The sequence below is a fragment of the Pinus tabuliformis genome, chromosome 8, assembly GCF_031772625.1.
Source record: "Pinus tabuliformis cultivar Carrire ecotype Pingquan chromosome 8, CPIR1, whole genome shotgun sequence".
Classification (NCBI taxonomy): Eukaryota; Viridiplantae; Streptophyta; class Pinopsida; order Pinales; family Pinaceae; genus Pinus; species Pinus tabuliformis.
In genome coordinates this window covers 630,302,052-630,319,683 of record NC_142294.1, presented here as the reverse complement: position 1 = coordinate 630,319,683, position 17,632 = coordinate 630,302,052, and the positions used below count along the sequence as shown (strand labels likewise).

At 34.9% G+C, this 17,632-nt stretch overlaps 2 protein-coding genes across 2 annotated transcripts; both read right to left on the bottom strand.

Annotated features, from left to right (window-relative positions):
* Positions 1 to 13,571: 13,571 nt before the first annotated feature.
* On the bottom strand, positions 13,572 to 14,265 carry LOC149237079 (cold-responsive protein kinase 1-like). Its single transcript, XM_089366739.1, has 2 exons — positions 14,127 to 14,265; positions 13,572 to 14,039 (listed from the first exon to the last, which is right to left on the bottom strand). Exons 1-2 carry the CDS (start codon positions 14,262 to 14,264, stop codon positions 13,689 to 13,691), a joined length of 489 nt encoding a protein of 162 aa, XP_089222865.1. The 5' UTR covers position 14,265; the 3' UTR covers positions 13,572 to 13,688.
* Positions 14,266 to 14,404: 139 nt separating this feature from the next.
* Positions 14,405 to 17,035, bottom strand: LOC149237078 (cysteine-rich receptor-like protein kinase 2). Its single transcript, XM_089366738.1, has 5 exons — positions 16,258 to 17,035; positions 15,994 to 16,152; positions 15,059 to 15,198; positions 14,754 to 14,964; positions 14,405 to 14,643 (listed from the first exon to the last, which is right to left on the bottom strand). Exons 1-5 carry the CDS (start codon positions 17,033 to 17,035, stop codon positions 14,405 to 14,407), a joined length of 1,527 nt encoding a protein of 508 aa, XP_089222864.1.
* Positions 17,036 to 17,632: the final 597 nt, after the last annotated feature.

Below are 17,632 nucleotides of genomic sequence, written 5' to 3'. Positions count from 1 at the left end.
ATCGTGTCAGTGGTTCGCAGGAGGATTGATACTGCACATCTATTTCATTTAAATTTAAGTATCATAAGTTTTGACAGCTATTAATTCTTTATAGTGTCCCTCAAGGTATTACTAAATACATCTTGAAGAGTAGTTTTAATTTTAAATTTCTCAGTTACATTACTTTGTTGAGATGATATATATTGATAATAACTTTAATGATGAAAAATGATGAAACAAAAATCTTGAATGCAAAGTGACAATGTAATAGTATTGAATGGCATAAAATGTGAATAATAAGAATATAGTCAATTACAAATAGTCTTCATTGTGATCAACTCAAACTATTTTTTACTATTATTCTTATTCTCACCCCTGTTAGTTTTGCCATGTTTTCATATCGATTGTATGAAAAGGGTAGTTGAAATTATAAACTATTCAAATATTTAACTCGAGCTATTGTAGTAAACATCATACCTTCTCCCTCTTGCTATGCAATATTAATAGGTTGAATTACTATAACACAAAAATCAATCCACAATGTCAACAATTTTTTTGAGCTTACACTGAAACCAATGCGCATTATTAATCTAATCACTTCAAAATTTATGTACCATCATACATCCAGTTACATAGAATCAAAAATCAACATCTACATTGAAATCAATGCATCTAATGCAAGCAATCAAATAGGATTAGGAAAAAAACATCTACAGTAATAAAATCAATGCATCTAATGTACACAATCAAATAGGATTAGAAAACAACATCTACACTGAAAACAATGCATTTGATGCAAGCAATCAAATAGGATTATAAATCAACATCTACACTAAAATAAATGCATCTAGTGCAATCTATAAAATAGAATTAGAAATCAACATCTACACTGAAATCAATGCTTCTAGTGCAAACAATCAAATATAATTAGAAACCAACATCTACACTAAAATCAATGCATCTAGTGCAAGCAATCAAATAGAATTAGAAAACATCTATACTAAAACCAATGCATCTAGTGAAAGCAATTAAATAGGATTAGAAATCAACATCTACATTGAAATCAATGCATCTATTGCAAGCAAACAAATATCATTAGAAATCAACATCTACACTGAAATAAATGCATCAAGTGCAAGAAATCAAATAAGATTACAAATCACCATCTACATTGAGATCAATTCATCTAGCATAAGAAATATTCTTCCCTCTCTCCCCCCTCCATTTATATCTATATCTCCCTCATCCTCTCCTTATTTTTCTCTATATCTCACCCCCAAACATACACTCTCTCTCCATATATCCCTTCTCACTCCCTCCCTCTCTCTCCACTTTTATTTCTCTATGTCTTTCTTCTTCCCTCCCTCTCTCCACTTCCAACTCCATCTCTTTGTCCCTCCGTCTCTCCTCCTCTCTCTCAAGTCCTCTCTTCCTTCCTTCCTCACTCTCCCTTTTTCTCCTACCTTCCCCCCCCCCACCCTCTCTCTTTTCCCTCCAACCTTGTCACTATCTCCCTCCCTCTCTCCTTTTGTCTCTCCCACCCTCTCCCCCCTCCATATTTGTGTCTCCCTATCTCTCTCTTACGCTTCTCTCCCTGTTTCATGCCTCCCCTTTTCTCTCTCTTAATTCCTCCTCTCCCATGTCCTTCAATTTATCTCCTTCAGTGCAAGCAATCAAATAGGATTATAAATCACCATCTACACTAAAATGAATTTTTCTAATGCAAGAAATATTCTTCCCTCTCTCCCCCTTCCATTTATATTTATATCTCCCTCCATCTCTCCTTCTTTATCTCTCTAACTCACCCCCCCCCCCCCCCAAACACACACACACTCACTCTCTCTCTACATAACTATCTATCTCCCCCTCTCTCTCCCCCTCTCTCTTCTTCCCTCTCTTCACCTTCCATCCATATCTCTATCTCCCTTTGTCTCTTTTTTTTTCTCTTTTTATCACCCCCAAAACATACACACTCTTTCTCGATATATATCTATACCTCCTCCCTGTCACACTCCCTCTTTATTCCCCTTCTCTACCTATCTATCCCCCTTCTATCTCTCTTCCCTCTTGCTCTCCTCTCTCCCTCTCTCTCCATCTCTCTTATCACTCCCTCTCTCCTTTTCTCTCTCGTGTCCTTGTTCTCTTCCTTCCCCTCTCTCCCTTTCTCTCCCACCTCCCTCTATCTCTCCCCCTCATCTCTCTCTGTATCTCTCTCTCTCTTCACCCTCCAACTTTGTCACTATCTCCCTCTCTCTCCCCTTCTTTCGCCCCCTTCTCTCCATATCTCCTTCTTTGTTTCTCTATCTCACCCCCAAACATACATATCTCCTTCTTTGTCTCTCTATCTCACCCCCAAACATACACACTCTCTCTCCATCTCTACCTTGTCACTCCCTCTCTCTTCCCCCCACTTTTCTCTCTCTCTGTCTTTCTTCTTCCCTCCCTCTTTCCCCTTTCAACTCCATCTCTACCTTGTCACTCCCTCTCTCTCCCCCCACTTTTCTCTCCCTCTGACTTTCTTCTTCCCTTCCTCTTTCCCCTTTCAAGTCCATCTCTCTATCCCTTCCTCTCTCCTCCATTCTCTCAAGTCCTATTTCCTTCCCTTTCTTTCCTACCTCCCTCTCTCTCCTTTTCTCTCACTACTCTATCTCTCCACCTCTATGATTCTATGTCTTTGTTTTTTACATGACATGATAACAAAATTTATAATAAAACTACACCACATTAATATTTTCACATATCATAACTTTGACATAGAAATATTTATGCCTTTAAAGATTGTAAGACATTACATTAACACCAGTACATTAATACCGTTTAGAGTGGTTGTGGGACTAGTGAATATGGAAACGGTAGCGCCTTCAAGAGTAATCTAAACCAAGTTTTGGAATCACTGGTGAGCAACGTTTATCTCAATGGATTCAATACTACTCATGTTGTTGATGATGGGCAAAACAACAACAATATGGTTTATGGGCTTGTCCAATACTAGGGAGATTTAAATTCGTGGCCAACAGTGCACATCTAGATTTTCATCTTAATTTTTTCTTTATTTAAAGTTAAATCATAAAAAAAATTATAATACAAAATTTTTTAAGTGTAAAATTATATTAAAACAAAACAAAATTGTATTTCTATAAATTTAATTTCTAAAAATATATTTAATAGATTTAAAATTTAAATAAATCTAAATTAAATCTAACTTAAATTTAAATTAGATTGCTACCGCAACACTTCATTAGATAAATTAAATGTTAGAGATACTACACGATCACAAATATATATATATTTTTTTATTTTTATTTTTTACCACATGGTGAATCTAAATAAATCACAAGTTTACGGGGACTCCCAAATTAACCAGAAATAAACCTAAACAAGCTCTAATTCCATACCAAATTTTCTAAGTTGGATGTAAAAAATGATAAAAAGGGAAATAATGCTAAACTAGGCCTCGGAAGATGCAGAATAACTAAAACTTAAAGTGATGTGCAGCCGACTTTCCCTTTCCTTTGGTTGGAACTCCACTCATATATTTTTATATTCCCTTTCTTTTTGGGGTTGAACCAATTTTATAAGTGCTTTGTCCCATGTTAAAATTCCACTTATATATGATCGCGGAGGAATATTTTGCATGAGAAAGAGAAATATTTTCCCCTTTTAATTTTTGCGTCCTCTTGTCCGGGAGAGGTATCCCATTTGCTAATGCTCCACTTAACAAGGAAGTTGAAAAATGTCTTCCCTAAATGAAAAATGTAGTCTGAAGTAAACCAAAAAAAATAAACAAATGTAATTAAAAAGTAAATAATAAAAATATACTTATAAAAAAACCGTGTCCTCTTTATATTCTCTTTCATTTGCTCCCCTTACCCTTATAAAACTACTTTCTAGTTTTCTTGGGTTGTCACAACTTTAGTAAATCTTTTATAAGTGCTTTGTCACATGTTATTGATAAGGGAATGTATACTTTCACAGTTCATAAGTATATGTGGTGTTAGGAATGAAAGACTTTGAGATTGCTAGGTTAAAAATAGAATGTTACTAACTAATTAGGAAATTATTATAATAATATAAATCATTAATAAAATAATTAGAATATTAAATATTTTAATGGATTTTAATAATGAAACTGCTGAATAAAACGATAAATAATTGGAGGATTTAATTACAATTAATTATTTTTAAATAAATATAAATCAAATTTATATGATAGAAGAAAAATATATATTAATAAAATATATATATTAAATAATTCATTGATTAGATATATAATTAGGGGAAAGAAATAGAAAATTAAGAATGATTATCTAAGTAAGAATTTTTTTATTATTAAATATTTTTTTGTAAGTTTGGTAGGACTTTTTTTTTCATTATCTTTCAGTAGTAAGTAGGTTACATCCAAATGTTCAATGGTTAACTGGTCTCAACCTGCCTTGAGGGAAACCAGGTTTGTTGACCACCTAAAATCATGATAAGCCATCCAAAAACAAAATAGAATAAGTCTATCCGACGATGCTAGAAAGGTTTGATTGTCTTTATATTGGCTAACATATAGATATCTATAAACATACTGAAAGTACTAAAAAGACAAAAGACTAAAAGTCAAAACAAGGCGAAATACAAGATTACTCGTAATTAGCTGAGTCAACTAGGGTCGCGTCCTTTGCACTTGAACCAGGATGTTCAGATTGAGGAATGCAAGGGATGTGTTGTTCTATGTGACTAAGATTGAGATGGGCATTTTGCTTCTAACATTGGAATTTGATTTGCTGAAAATCCAGGCTATAATCCGGCAAAGTCTGAGTTGTCGTGGTCGAGCTTGACTAAATGTGTTCCAGGGCTTTGCCCAAAAGGCTCTTCATTAACCCATATAAGTGAATTGTTTGCTTATACTAAGAGGTGCAACCTTGAGAGTGCCCAGGATCAGGCATCAGGGTTTGCTATTCCTGCGTATCAATATCCTGAAATTTGGCTTTGTTATTTAATTCCTCTTCCCACTAAGCTATGAGCCGACGAACCAGGGTTGAGCCTGCATGATATGCAATGGCTACTTCATCTATGATCCTGGAAGTGGACTTGCACCAACGAGTTTTTCCAGTAGAAGTAATGGGATAATTGTCTATTTGGTTACTTCCTGAGACCATGAGAGCCCTTGATAGTCTTTCCTCTATCAGAGGCAGCACAATCCATAGTGCTTGTGATAAGGGACAGCCACAACAAACAGAAACCAACCGAAGTGAGAACAAAAAACCAACCCCAAGCAAGCCAAAACCCAAGATCCGAGAGCTTCCAAAGTTCGTACCTAACTAGGGAACCTATCAAGGTGAACAAGTGTAAGAAACATGACCCATACAAGAATTGTCAATATCTCTTAGTGCAACCCAGGTCCCTGAAACAAGAATAGTCCCAACAATCATGAACATAAGTCCATCATAACAAAGACCAATGGAGGGTATCATGAAAAACCTCACGATTACTAGGCCAAAACCTTAAGAATTTAGGGACACAACTATATACAACCAAAGAAAAACGTAAAAGGATACTCCACTAACATAACCAGAGAGACCAGGGGTGGACCATGCACCTTACCATTAAGATGACCATATGAGAAAGCAAAACTCCAATGAATACCGACAAAGGGATAAAAAAAACCAGACAACCCTAAAAAAATCAACAACATAACCCTCCTGGGAAGACCTATGCCATACCATCCCATTCACTCTGCATCCCTTCTTCCATGAACCCCACAGACAATAAAGATGAGCCATGATAAAGAGATATATGAAAAGGTGAAGGATATACTCGAGACTAGTGACCTAAACCCACTACATGAGGACCCAAGCCCTTTGAATGGCCACCACAAAGTTCCTCAGTGGCTTGTCGAACTACTCAACTCCACTACAATGCCAAACACATTGCGAACATAATAATTACCAATTTCACTAATAGGAAGGCCGAGAGCTTGCAACATTTTCCTGTTATCAACAGCTTCCAACTTTGCATTGAATTTTAGCATGCAATCAACCACCCCTCCATGTGCTTTGTGCATGTGGAGGGTGGCGTAGAGGCCCCTTGGGATCCATGTACCTCCCATTACAAATTGATTTGATGGAGATTTTCCCGCTCGCAGCCCGATCGAGAGTTTTATTATCAAACACTAATTTAAATAATAATTTATTAATTAAATAAATCATTGTTTTATAATCCATTAAAATATTTAATTTTCCAATTATTTATTTATGATTTATATCATTATAATAATTTTTAATTAGTCCATTATATTCTAATGTACCTTTTTTGACTTAACAATCCTAAACTTTCTCATTCTTAACATCATTATAATTTTATCTGCTCACTCTTTTCTAATCACTTCACATCATTTCCCTGAGAATAGGTGAAGTGTCCACCCAAAATGTTCTTAATCCACTCACACAATAAAAATATCCATATATAACACCCTGTTCAATGAGCTTCCATGTATGCGACATGTCATGGGCTTCGTCCTTTACTCCTTGGGATTTGTTTCATAATAACCTAATTGGAATTCACAACTCCATATAGCATGTAACAAGTCTCATCTTGATTTATTTCACTTTTTAAGGTTTTAAATTTTCAGTTTGTAATCTCTACCACATATCACATTCCTAGAGTTTAGATTTTTTTTCCATTCTCGTGAGATTTCCAACTTCTAATCTTTTGTATCCTTTATAACATTTTTCACTTCACCCATGCCATTCCACACATTTTTCATTGTTTTGGAGTTTGGCGCACCTTGCAACATGTCACACAAACTACTAACTTATGATCTTTTGGTTTTTTTTGGGAATTGCTTCTTTGAAGAGCTCATCACAATCCTTCGTGTTTGAATTTTCATCCACCTTAACATGTTGCACTCTTTATAAAATTCTAAACCTTTTCTAAACTTGTAAAAGTTTTGGTAACGGGGCTGTGAAGAATGTTTTCAAAAAAATTAAGAATGTTGTAAAACGCAAAAGACTAAAAATTCAAATGTTGAGAGGCTTACTACAATGTCACAACATAATAAACTTTTAGGAAATGTGAAGTATTTTAAAGAATTTGAACTCAAAATGATTAATGGAGAATATTTTTAATAACAAAATCTAGACTCTATCAAATTTTTTAAGCAAAACTTTTGAATCATGAATTATAAAGTAAAAAATCTCAAATAAACTAGAATGAAAATTAAAATAAAGTAAATAACTTTTAGTATGAAACTTATCATGTAAATGGATGGAGACTTAAATCTAAATTAATTCAATCAAAATCCACAACTCCAACCAAGATTAACATTTCAAGCATTATAAAAAAGGAGGAAGGGTCTTTTATGTTCAATATTTGCAATAAAGGTAGAACTTAGAGGAGTTGTTGCTACCTCAACACTTCCCATAAGTGTTTTATTGTTATACTCATTACTATTTGAAATATTTTAAACGAATACTAATTTTTCATCCCTTATCAAAATCCAATAAACTATGAAAGACAAAATTCTAATTGATTTATAATTTTACTTTGTTTTTATAGCATCTAAGTCAATTTAGAATGGTCGTCAAAAATCTAAGTTCCAATATGTATGGAACTTGAATCATGGTGGATCTCTAACCATATTTGAAATTTTATTGCTTGAAATTGTTGTTTGTTTGCTACCAACTTACTCCCATTATTATTCTTCCTAATAAAGATGCATGCCATATTTATAAACTTCATTCTATGCACAATGACTCTTATATTCTTCATTTTATACACAGAAATTTTGCATTATTAACCACTACACATGCCTTCAATTTTGTAGTCACTAGCATGCTTTAATTTATTGGTGTATGTTATCTTAGTAATGGGTAATTATTTTTATATACCATCAATAATTCCATGGCCACACTGGACACTATTATTCTTGTCGATACTATCTAGGTTAAAAACACTTTTGGTCTTGGAGAAGACCTAAAATTATTTTTATTGGACAAAATCTCATCTTCCTTAAACGTAAGGAAATAGGAGAACAACCCAAGATGTAGAGATATTGGAACATATATGTTTAAGCCCTTGAGGTACTACTTAGACATCAAGGCTCAAAGTCATTACAATAAATTCATTATGAAATGAACATGTCACATGCAAGAATTGAACCTAGGTGGAGCATATAATAACATTTCTCCAAATCACACAAGCTAAACCCAATTGCACTGTCTTAAGAATGTTACAGTTGTTCTCAAAATAAAAACTTGAGGAATCAAGATGGGTCGTTCTCATCCATTTTTTTATATGTCATGGATTATTTTGTGTAAAATGACATCTATTGATTTACAATTATTTTTATTTGTTAGTATCTTTTTCTAAAAAAAATACTATCCTTTAAATATTTAGAAATTCAATGGAGACTATATTTTCCATGTAAATTTCATTTAGATCCTATTGAAAAATAGTCATTGATATTGTTTGTTTTTCCTTTTTAATGTCATGCCATCATGATTGGATAACATTCAAGGATGATTCATTGTATTTTATAAATTGAATGATCATAATTCTTATAATAAATTGCATGTCCAAGATTTGAAAGGCTTATAAACTCCTTATCGAAAAAAGAGTTGTCAAAATTATAAATTCTCTTCATTTTTTGTGATGGGATTCAATTCCAGCTACCACCCTCAAGGTATTGCTATCTTCTTTTCTATCCACCATTGGGATCAATGTTTCTTCAACCCACACTTTTAGGCATCCATCAATATCCTTCTGTAAATTTATATTTTGACCTATCTTCCACATTGTGTTCCTTTTCATCATCTAAGAATTGTTGTTCATATGATTGCAATCCCTTAGCTTTTGATTTATGTTAAGCTTGAGGACATGTGTCAAATATCCTGATTGTTTACACATCCACCACTAAACTATTGCATTTCATAATCCAATTCCTATGTCCATTTAAAGCCTTTGATTTAAATCTTATATCATAACTCTTACTTATGTTGATATCCTCACATATATGCATCATTATTAAATCAATATGTGGCCTATGGATCTTTGGAGGACATAGGCATGAATTTTCCACATTTACATCTTTCTTCATGGGTTTTTGTATTTCATCCCAAAGCTCAAGGTCAAGAATACCATAACAATTGGGTGTTTTGCTCACTTCTTATTCTAGAACATTTCTATTAGATTATTCATTACAAAAATATTCACAAAGACACTGTTCAAAAAGAGGTATAGATTGAAACTAGCCGAAACATAGGTTCCAAATTGTGGAGATTTAATTACAGAAATGTTTAGCACAATTGAGAAGAATGCAAATCTTATGTATATGTTGGATGTACAAGTCTTCCTACAACAAACTCTAGCATTGGCTCAGTACCCTCACTTTGCTCCCAAAAATGAAAAGGTTACCTAGCATGCATTTGAAGAAATGCTTTTTTGCTAGTTGTTTGAAGAAAGTCCTAAATAGTTTTTCCTATTCAATAGAAATACCATGATAGCATATGTTGAATGACAAGTTTTTGATGTAATGATTCTATGAAAAATGCATGACAACATGCATTTCCTCAACATAAATGGTGGGGAAGCATTACTCCGAGAGGGCTACGATGTCAAAGGAAGATTTCAAAATATGGTATGACATTTACTTGGAAAAGCTTACTTGTGTGGGTGAAATTTGATGGTTATGTTTTTAATATAAACAACAAACTAGAAATTATGTACGGGATCCCTATACATGAATGGTAAATTCCTTTTTAGGGTAAAAAACTAGATAACCTTTGTCTACTATCATATTATAGCATATGCACAAATATAACTCACTATACTCCTTTGGTTATAGGAAAAAGTGACGGGCATTAGCAATGGAGCACCCCCCTAGTCCAAATAACATTTATTCAAAAATGTAGTCAATAGAAACCTATGTAATTGTGCCAACTTATCTACCTAATTTTTATATTATAGAGTAATGTAAAATAATTCTAATACTAAACTTATCTGAATATATAGTTTATGATTTCTTTTCACAGTACAAATCTAAGAAAATTAATTTATTTATGTAATGATTTATGACCTAGTATATCAAATTTATACCAATAATTATGTTAAACTATATAAAATATATATTGATAATTCTATTTATATTAGCAAAAGGATTATATGATATATTTTATTTTCAAAATAATTTTTATTGTTAATTTCAAATAATCTTATCAAAGAGTGTTTACTAATAAATTTCCAAAATATTTCTAATTTATATAAAATTTCAACAAAGGATCTACTTCAACCGAATAACATGCCTATTATTTCCTAAATTTAATCTCTCTTATGTTTCTCTTTTTTTTTTCTTTTAAAATATAAATTAAACCTATATTTGGGCCAAACTAAATATTGGATGGATCACAATTTGTTAAGCTATGGGATATTAATATCCCATAGGATTTTGCAATTCAATCAAAGATCTACACAACTACAATATGTGTGTGCAAATCAACCAAAGATCTATCCAATTATGAAATATAGTCACCAAAATTATACAAGTTTACTAACAATATAAATAACTATCACTAAAATTATACAAATATCAATCAAACTTAAAATTGTTTTAATATAGCAATTATACCATCAACCCCTTTCCTCAAACCCTGGAAAACCTTCCCATATAATTTGAAAAACTTTTTAACCTATTCTATATATCTTTGTAAACCCAAAAGAAATCGTACGATATGCCTCTTCCACTTTCATTTTTTTTTTGTAAATTTTGTCAATGTATTTCTATTGGTAGCAAAAAGAATTACATAAGATATTAAATTGGGAGCCCTTCATTTCATCATCTGACCTAGAGGATCACGAGTCCATCAATATTGGCATACATATATCAGAAACTACCATTATCAAACTTTACATAAAGTATTCACCTTATAGAGTATATAGAGGGTTGTGGACTGTAGATATATAAAAATCTGGAGTAAAGGTCATATAGGAGACAAGTAGTAAGCTCTTGCAAAATTAAAGAAATAAAATAAGATCACTAGGCAAGGCAAATTCCTTCCAATGTCAAAAACTAAAACCGCTTGCTTGGTGGATATTTTAGTACAAAATGATGACTCTCGAATGAGGAGAAGAATTTTTTATGGGTGGTGATCAAAGGAAGATTAGAGTGTGCATGAATGGTGTTGAGGGGTGGATACAATTTCCTCTTCCCGATGAACATTTGAGTCAGTGTTTGGTTCTGAAACCACAACACGTTCCACATGACTCAATATTACCACTATATCATTAGGATTATACTTGATGTCCCGCAAGGTTCTCTTAATATCCTCCTCAATAGAAAATAGTTCATAGTTATCCACTTGCTTGCCACGAACGACCATGCTGAGCAGTGTCTCCATTTGACGATGTTGGGTGATAGAGTGAATAAAATTCAGTCTTTTTCTTCAAAACTTTCCTGGATGAAGAACCCATTTGAAACTGTTGCCATGATCTCTGAATAAGAGAAATATTTGTGATCCCTAAATTCCTTAGCTTCCAGATTTAAAATTTCCTTTCCGGCCATAAGAGGGGTGACATTAAAATAATTTGAAACTGATTCCCACCCAAAAAGACTCATGTGTCTTGAGGAGGATGCCCTAGGAGCCCCACCCCTACAGGTGGATAATCTTTGGCATGGATCCATATAGTACATGCAAACAAACCGAATGACAACAGACATAGAGAAACGAGCAACTACCTGAGGACTGACCCACCAAGAGAGCAATCTCACAAAGATTCGAACTGCAAATTTAACTGTAAGACAAGAGGAACATGTACATAGGCAGAAGAGGAGTAATTGATACCCGTCACAAACCCAAGCTAACGACCATCCAAGCTGCCTAGAGCCCCTAAATTTTTGTGAACTGGGAGCAACTAGAATTAACATAACTTGCAAAACCAAATATTTAGAAAGACCATAACGTGTTTCAGAACCAAATGGAGAAGTTATCGGGGTACCACACCCCACAAATGAGCACTAGAGAGCTAAACGAAATCCCGACAGGTTCAAAGATCTGGTGAGACACGGAGGGTAAGACTACGACCAATTTGAAGGATAGACGAGTCTTGAGTTTTGTAGAAAGAGTACAAAGAACATTGACTCTTCAGAAGAGAAAGATAACGACTTTGTATAACTCTTAATTCCTTATTGCAAATGACCAAAAGACACTGTAAAACCCAACAATGATAAAGACAAAAGTGCGGCCTATTATGACCAGTTTAGGGGATATGAGTGGAAACAAACCTCCAAACACTTTGAGCTAGACATCCTGTAGCCACCGTATGAATAGAGACACATGATTCTCAAGGCGGCACACAACCACGACGACGACAAAACGTCCATCTTTCTGCCACCTTGAGAGGAGAGTAGAACCTATATAATACATTGTGGATGTGATGAGACAAATACGATAAATGAGGTGAGCACCAAACAACCTGCATGACAAGGCCAAGTGTACAGCCATTCCAAGACATTGTCACATGATGATCTAAAAAATTAGCTTTCCCCGTCTCTTAGATAATACACCATATCCAAGAAGACAAAAAAAAATGACCTTACTTATAATTCCGTAGTGAAAAAAACTACCAAGTCCTAGTCTCAAACAATTAATTTGAGAAGACCTAGACGTGGAGATGCCACGCGTATTCCATGAGGAACCATGTATAGAACCTGGCTCTATCACCAAAGGTCGTTGTTCTTTTATCTATACAAAAAACACCCATGCAAATTATAACAATGGTCAGAAAAATGAAATTATGGGAGAGCCTCATCACCATATTTGACATCGTAACTCTTAATTCTCCTGCCATAAATTTGTTGCCGTATAATCACCCCATCGGGAAATGCCTCTTCCACTTTCACTAATATACATTTTAAGAGTTTGATGTTTTCGAATACAGAATTCTTGGGAATCAACCTTCAAGAGTTAATATTTTCGAATATAGAATGAATACTTTGCAATCAATCTGTGTTCCCTAAAGTTTTGTTTATTATTAAGGAGTTCACAAATACACCACGAATACCTAGACCTAAGCTTTTTCCGTTCAACAAAAACATTTTAATCATTAATTTTACTAGTTTTTCTTTCCAAAGAAAATATTTTAATAATAAACTGCGATTTGTATTTTATATTGATAGCAATGAAGTTATGAAATGCATGAAAAAGTAAGATAATGTAATTACAATAACAGTTTAATGATTTTCAAATCTTTTATTATTACAGGGAGCATAATATTTAAACTGTTATTGTAATTACATGATCTTCCTTTTGCAATTATTGTTCGGTAATGGTGTTTTATTGTTAGCTTTTTCTTTTGATTTCTTTAACCTTTTTACTAAATGACCAATTAAGTTTTTAGTGAAGTTTTTATATATAACCAAAGCATAATTTAAATATTAAAAGAACATGTATTTTAAAAATGAAATAAACTACTATGCCAGCTACAAATGATTGTGTTTTTTTTATTTTAATGTTGTAGAAATATCAAAACTACATTTTTACTCAAAAAAAAATGACATGCCAAGAGCAACCGCAATATACAGACCATTAACGGTGCCCATTGATTTGGCTGGTTGAATTTAAATACATGGCTTGACCGGTTTAAATGTGCAGCGGAGTGACGCACAATAAGGTAATGCTCTCCTTTAATCAGTGGACATAAAAATAAAACTTACAGGGTAGGCTTGCTTTTCACCTCGGCACTAGCCTGTCTGATGAAGGATCCACAGCTGCATGGATATCTAAGAATGTCGTTGAAGTAGTCGTTGTACCGATTGATGTTGATGTTGTACTAAACGTTTTGTCAGGATGTGCCACGTAATCCAGATCTATGAAAGCAGGCATAATTGGCGACGGAAGGGATTCTCCCTCACTTGTCAGCATCGACACCACCCGGGACATTGAAGGCCGCGACGCTGCAGCTGTTTGAGTGCACATAAGACCTATTTTAATCACCCTAGTCCCTTCCTCCCACGAAAAACTGCCCTCCAATATGGGATCCATAAGTGCTAATGCTTCCTTTGTGTCATACAATCTCCATGCCTGAGTGGTCAGTATCAACAAGAACAGCATCAAGCTTCAGTTAGCTATGGAAATTTCAAGAAATTATGAGTTCCACGTGAACCATACTCTTTCAATGAGAAACTCCATGTCAGCACCCAAAACATGTTTCTTTCTTCCGCTGATAACCTCAAGTAAAAGAACTCCAAAGCTGAATACATCTGCTTTCTCTGTCAGCTGTCCGCGTAAGGCGTACTCAGGCGCCATGTAAGCTCTGCATAATGTCATGTAGATGAAATTTCCATATTTTAAAGTTTAAACCTCTCTAAATTACATAGTCAATATATGGTAAGTTATTAAATAAATTCAGGGGACATCACGAGATTGAACTGTAGAGAGAAATATTCTTACAGAGTCCCTGCAACTCTAGTGCTCACATGGCTCTCATCTTCCGCAAAGAGTTTGGCTAAGCCAAAGTCTGCTATTTTGGGTCTGTGTTTATTGTCGAGTAAAATATTGCTTGCTTTAATATCTCTATGAATGATCCGAATCTCAGACTCCTCGTGAAGATATGCCAGCCCACGCGCAGTTCCAACTATGATTTCATACCTCGCTCGCCAGTCAAGTAAATGGCGTTTTGTTATGTCTGCAATTATTGCATCACAGGCAGTAAAAACATTAGCAAGCTACATACACAAATTTGAACAAATCAAAGATCTATGCAGCGATTAAGCAGTTAAAGAGTTAAAAGCAAACCAAATATAATCCTGTCGAGACTACTGTTCTGGAGATATTCATAAACCAGTAGCCTTTCTGAGTTTTCAACACAACAACCAATCAATTTCACTAGATTCCTGTGCTGGACACGACTGATGAGATTCGCTTCATTCAAAAATTCCACATCTCCTTGCCTTGAACCTATTTTCAGCCGTTTAACAGCAACTTCTCTGCCATCTGAGAGAACCCCCTGCAGCAGATCAATGAATTTCAAAATTATTTATATTCTTCAATAATACTCGAGCTGCTGCCTCCAAATCTGTAAGTGAATGCTAAACGCTCACTTTAAAAACGGATCCAAATCCCCCTTCACCAAGCTTATTCTCTGCTTTAAAATTGCCTGTAGCCTCCTTCAGAATACTGTACTTGAATATAAGTTCCGGATTTGCTATATTAGAGGACAAGTTAATTTCCAATTCCTGGGCTGCGGAAACAATAACAAGCCGTCAGACAAAACACTGACTTCAGATTTCAGGGAGAAACGGACTTCAGATAGGAGATATTACGAATTTTTTTTGAATTTAATGAAAATATTTTTGAATTAAAACAATTAATTACTATCAATCAATTTGATTATTGAAGTTTAGTGAAGAAGATAGTGTGATGTGTGATATTTCTTCAGGAAGTTGTAAAACTTATTGTTCAGTCATATATGTTGCGCAGGAACACGGATGGTTTTAAAGTCTAGGATTTTGATCAGAAATACGTGTAGTGTATTGGTGCATGGAGTCATATAGAGTTGTGGAATGGACCACTTGGATAAATACTAGAGTGGTAGATGTACCATTTTTGAAAGAGGAAATGTAAATTTTTAAGTGAAATGGTTGCTTAACCATACAAATGAAAAGATATCCTATATAACTAACGGATCCAGAAGCTAGTTACCTATGTAATCAGGGAGATGAAAACTTTTTAATATAAAGTGATTGGGACCGGGTTGTTCTCCCTGTATCAAGAAGTTTAAGGGGATTGTTAAAGTGGTTCAGAAAAAATGGATATTTGACTCTAGGTTTATCACAACCTATGATTTTGCCCATAAAATTCAATTCCAATGTAACCTGTTTACAAACTAAAAGACTAGATGTTAATTTGTACTATGTACCCATTAAAATCTTGTGATCTCCAAAATATTTCCAAAACCAGTAATTGATATAAAAATAACATGATAACCCGAAAGAAGAGTGATCATTTAAAAAATCACAAGCTTTCTGAATGATACCTCTGGTTAGAGAAATCTGTTGCCAAAATTTTCGAGATGAAAATTTCCATATGCAAAGGCCAATGGCCGCAATTAACCCAACCATAGCGGATGCCACGGCCAGAGTTACTCCAAGCACTTTAGATCTTTTGCCTCCAAGCACTTCAGATCTTTTGCCTCCTGCAAATTTGCACAAGAAAATTGGCTACCTTTTAATTCGCAAAAGAAAAAACATTACAAAACCAGTAGATATCCTTATCATGGTAAACTATATGAGGAAAATACCCGATTCAGGCAGAGCGTTGAAAAATGTGTAAAGCTCAGAACGCAAATAGCAGTTCATGGATCCGAATTGAGAGCCAATAGCTCCAGTCTGGCATCCCGATATTTGTGACAGGGCAAAATCCAGGCACGATCCGCAGTCTGTTGAGGATAAATCTCTCCAACACTGCGCTATGCTGTAGATATGCTCCGTCGCATTATATGGCGCAACGGCTGAATCTGCAGCAAAATGTTTAGGACTTTGCGCCGCTTCATTGGCAATATTTAGGAGCATGGCCTTAATAGTATTTGAGAACTGCTGTGACTGACTGCTGGTAAGGGGATTGCAGAGAACTTTTTCCAGCCCACTGTCACTATAATTGCCGTAAAAGGAATGATTGTCGTAACGTAAGAAGCAGCCATCTAATTGAATGAATCCGGAAGTGTTCTGGCATCCGTCAACGAGCCTGGATTTCGCCGTGGATGCGCACTGTTGGCAATCGGAGGAATCTAAATCTCCCCTGCACTGGACAAGCCCATAAACCGTACTGTTGCTGTTTTCCGCAGCATCAACAACACTAGAAATATTGAATCCGCTAAGGTAAACGTTGCTCACCAGTGATTCCAAAACCTGGTTTAGATTACTCTGGAAGGCGCTACCATTTCCATATTCGCTAGTGCCACAACCACTCCAAACGTTATTAATGTACGGATCAGCCCCAGAGAGGGGGATACGCATACACAGGCACACTGTAAGTAATATAGTGCTGATTAATGTTTTCATCTTCATCGCCATCGCCATGAACGCGCCTGTTACAATCCGCTGGAGTCCCAAAATTATAGCATTTGCATTTGCCAATTCCGAGTTGTTTTGAGCACGCAGGCGTCCCAACTGGATCCTAGAACGCGTGAGTTGACCGAATTAACAATAAAAAATAATCCTGAAACCCGAACAAACTTTTTTACAACCGCAACGAATTGACCGAGTCGAACCAGGGAAAAAAATTGGAAGCATGGAACTTGTTTTCTCAAACAAATCAATTTGTTTACTTTGTATGACATGGGCTTGCGAAAGAGAGCCCTTTAAACTAATCGTCTTACGAAGAAGTCCGTTAAAACACTACTACTCTTCTTCTAGCGTTGAATAACAATGTCCTCAGAGGACAACTCCATATTATTTAACTTGATAAATCGTGGGACGAACCAGTCATCACCCAACCATTTTTACCTAAAAGTTCCCTTATTTGACTGACTTACAGAACTTATTTGCATAAATCTCGTTGGTGGAATTATGTGACGCAATGAACTCGTCGCCATAACCATTTTCGGAAGTCAAAATTACAGCGCAATGGAATCGTGTGCAAAACCATTCTCATACAGAAGTCACAGTACAGGTTAA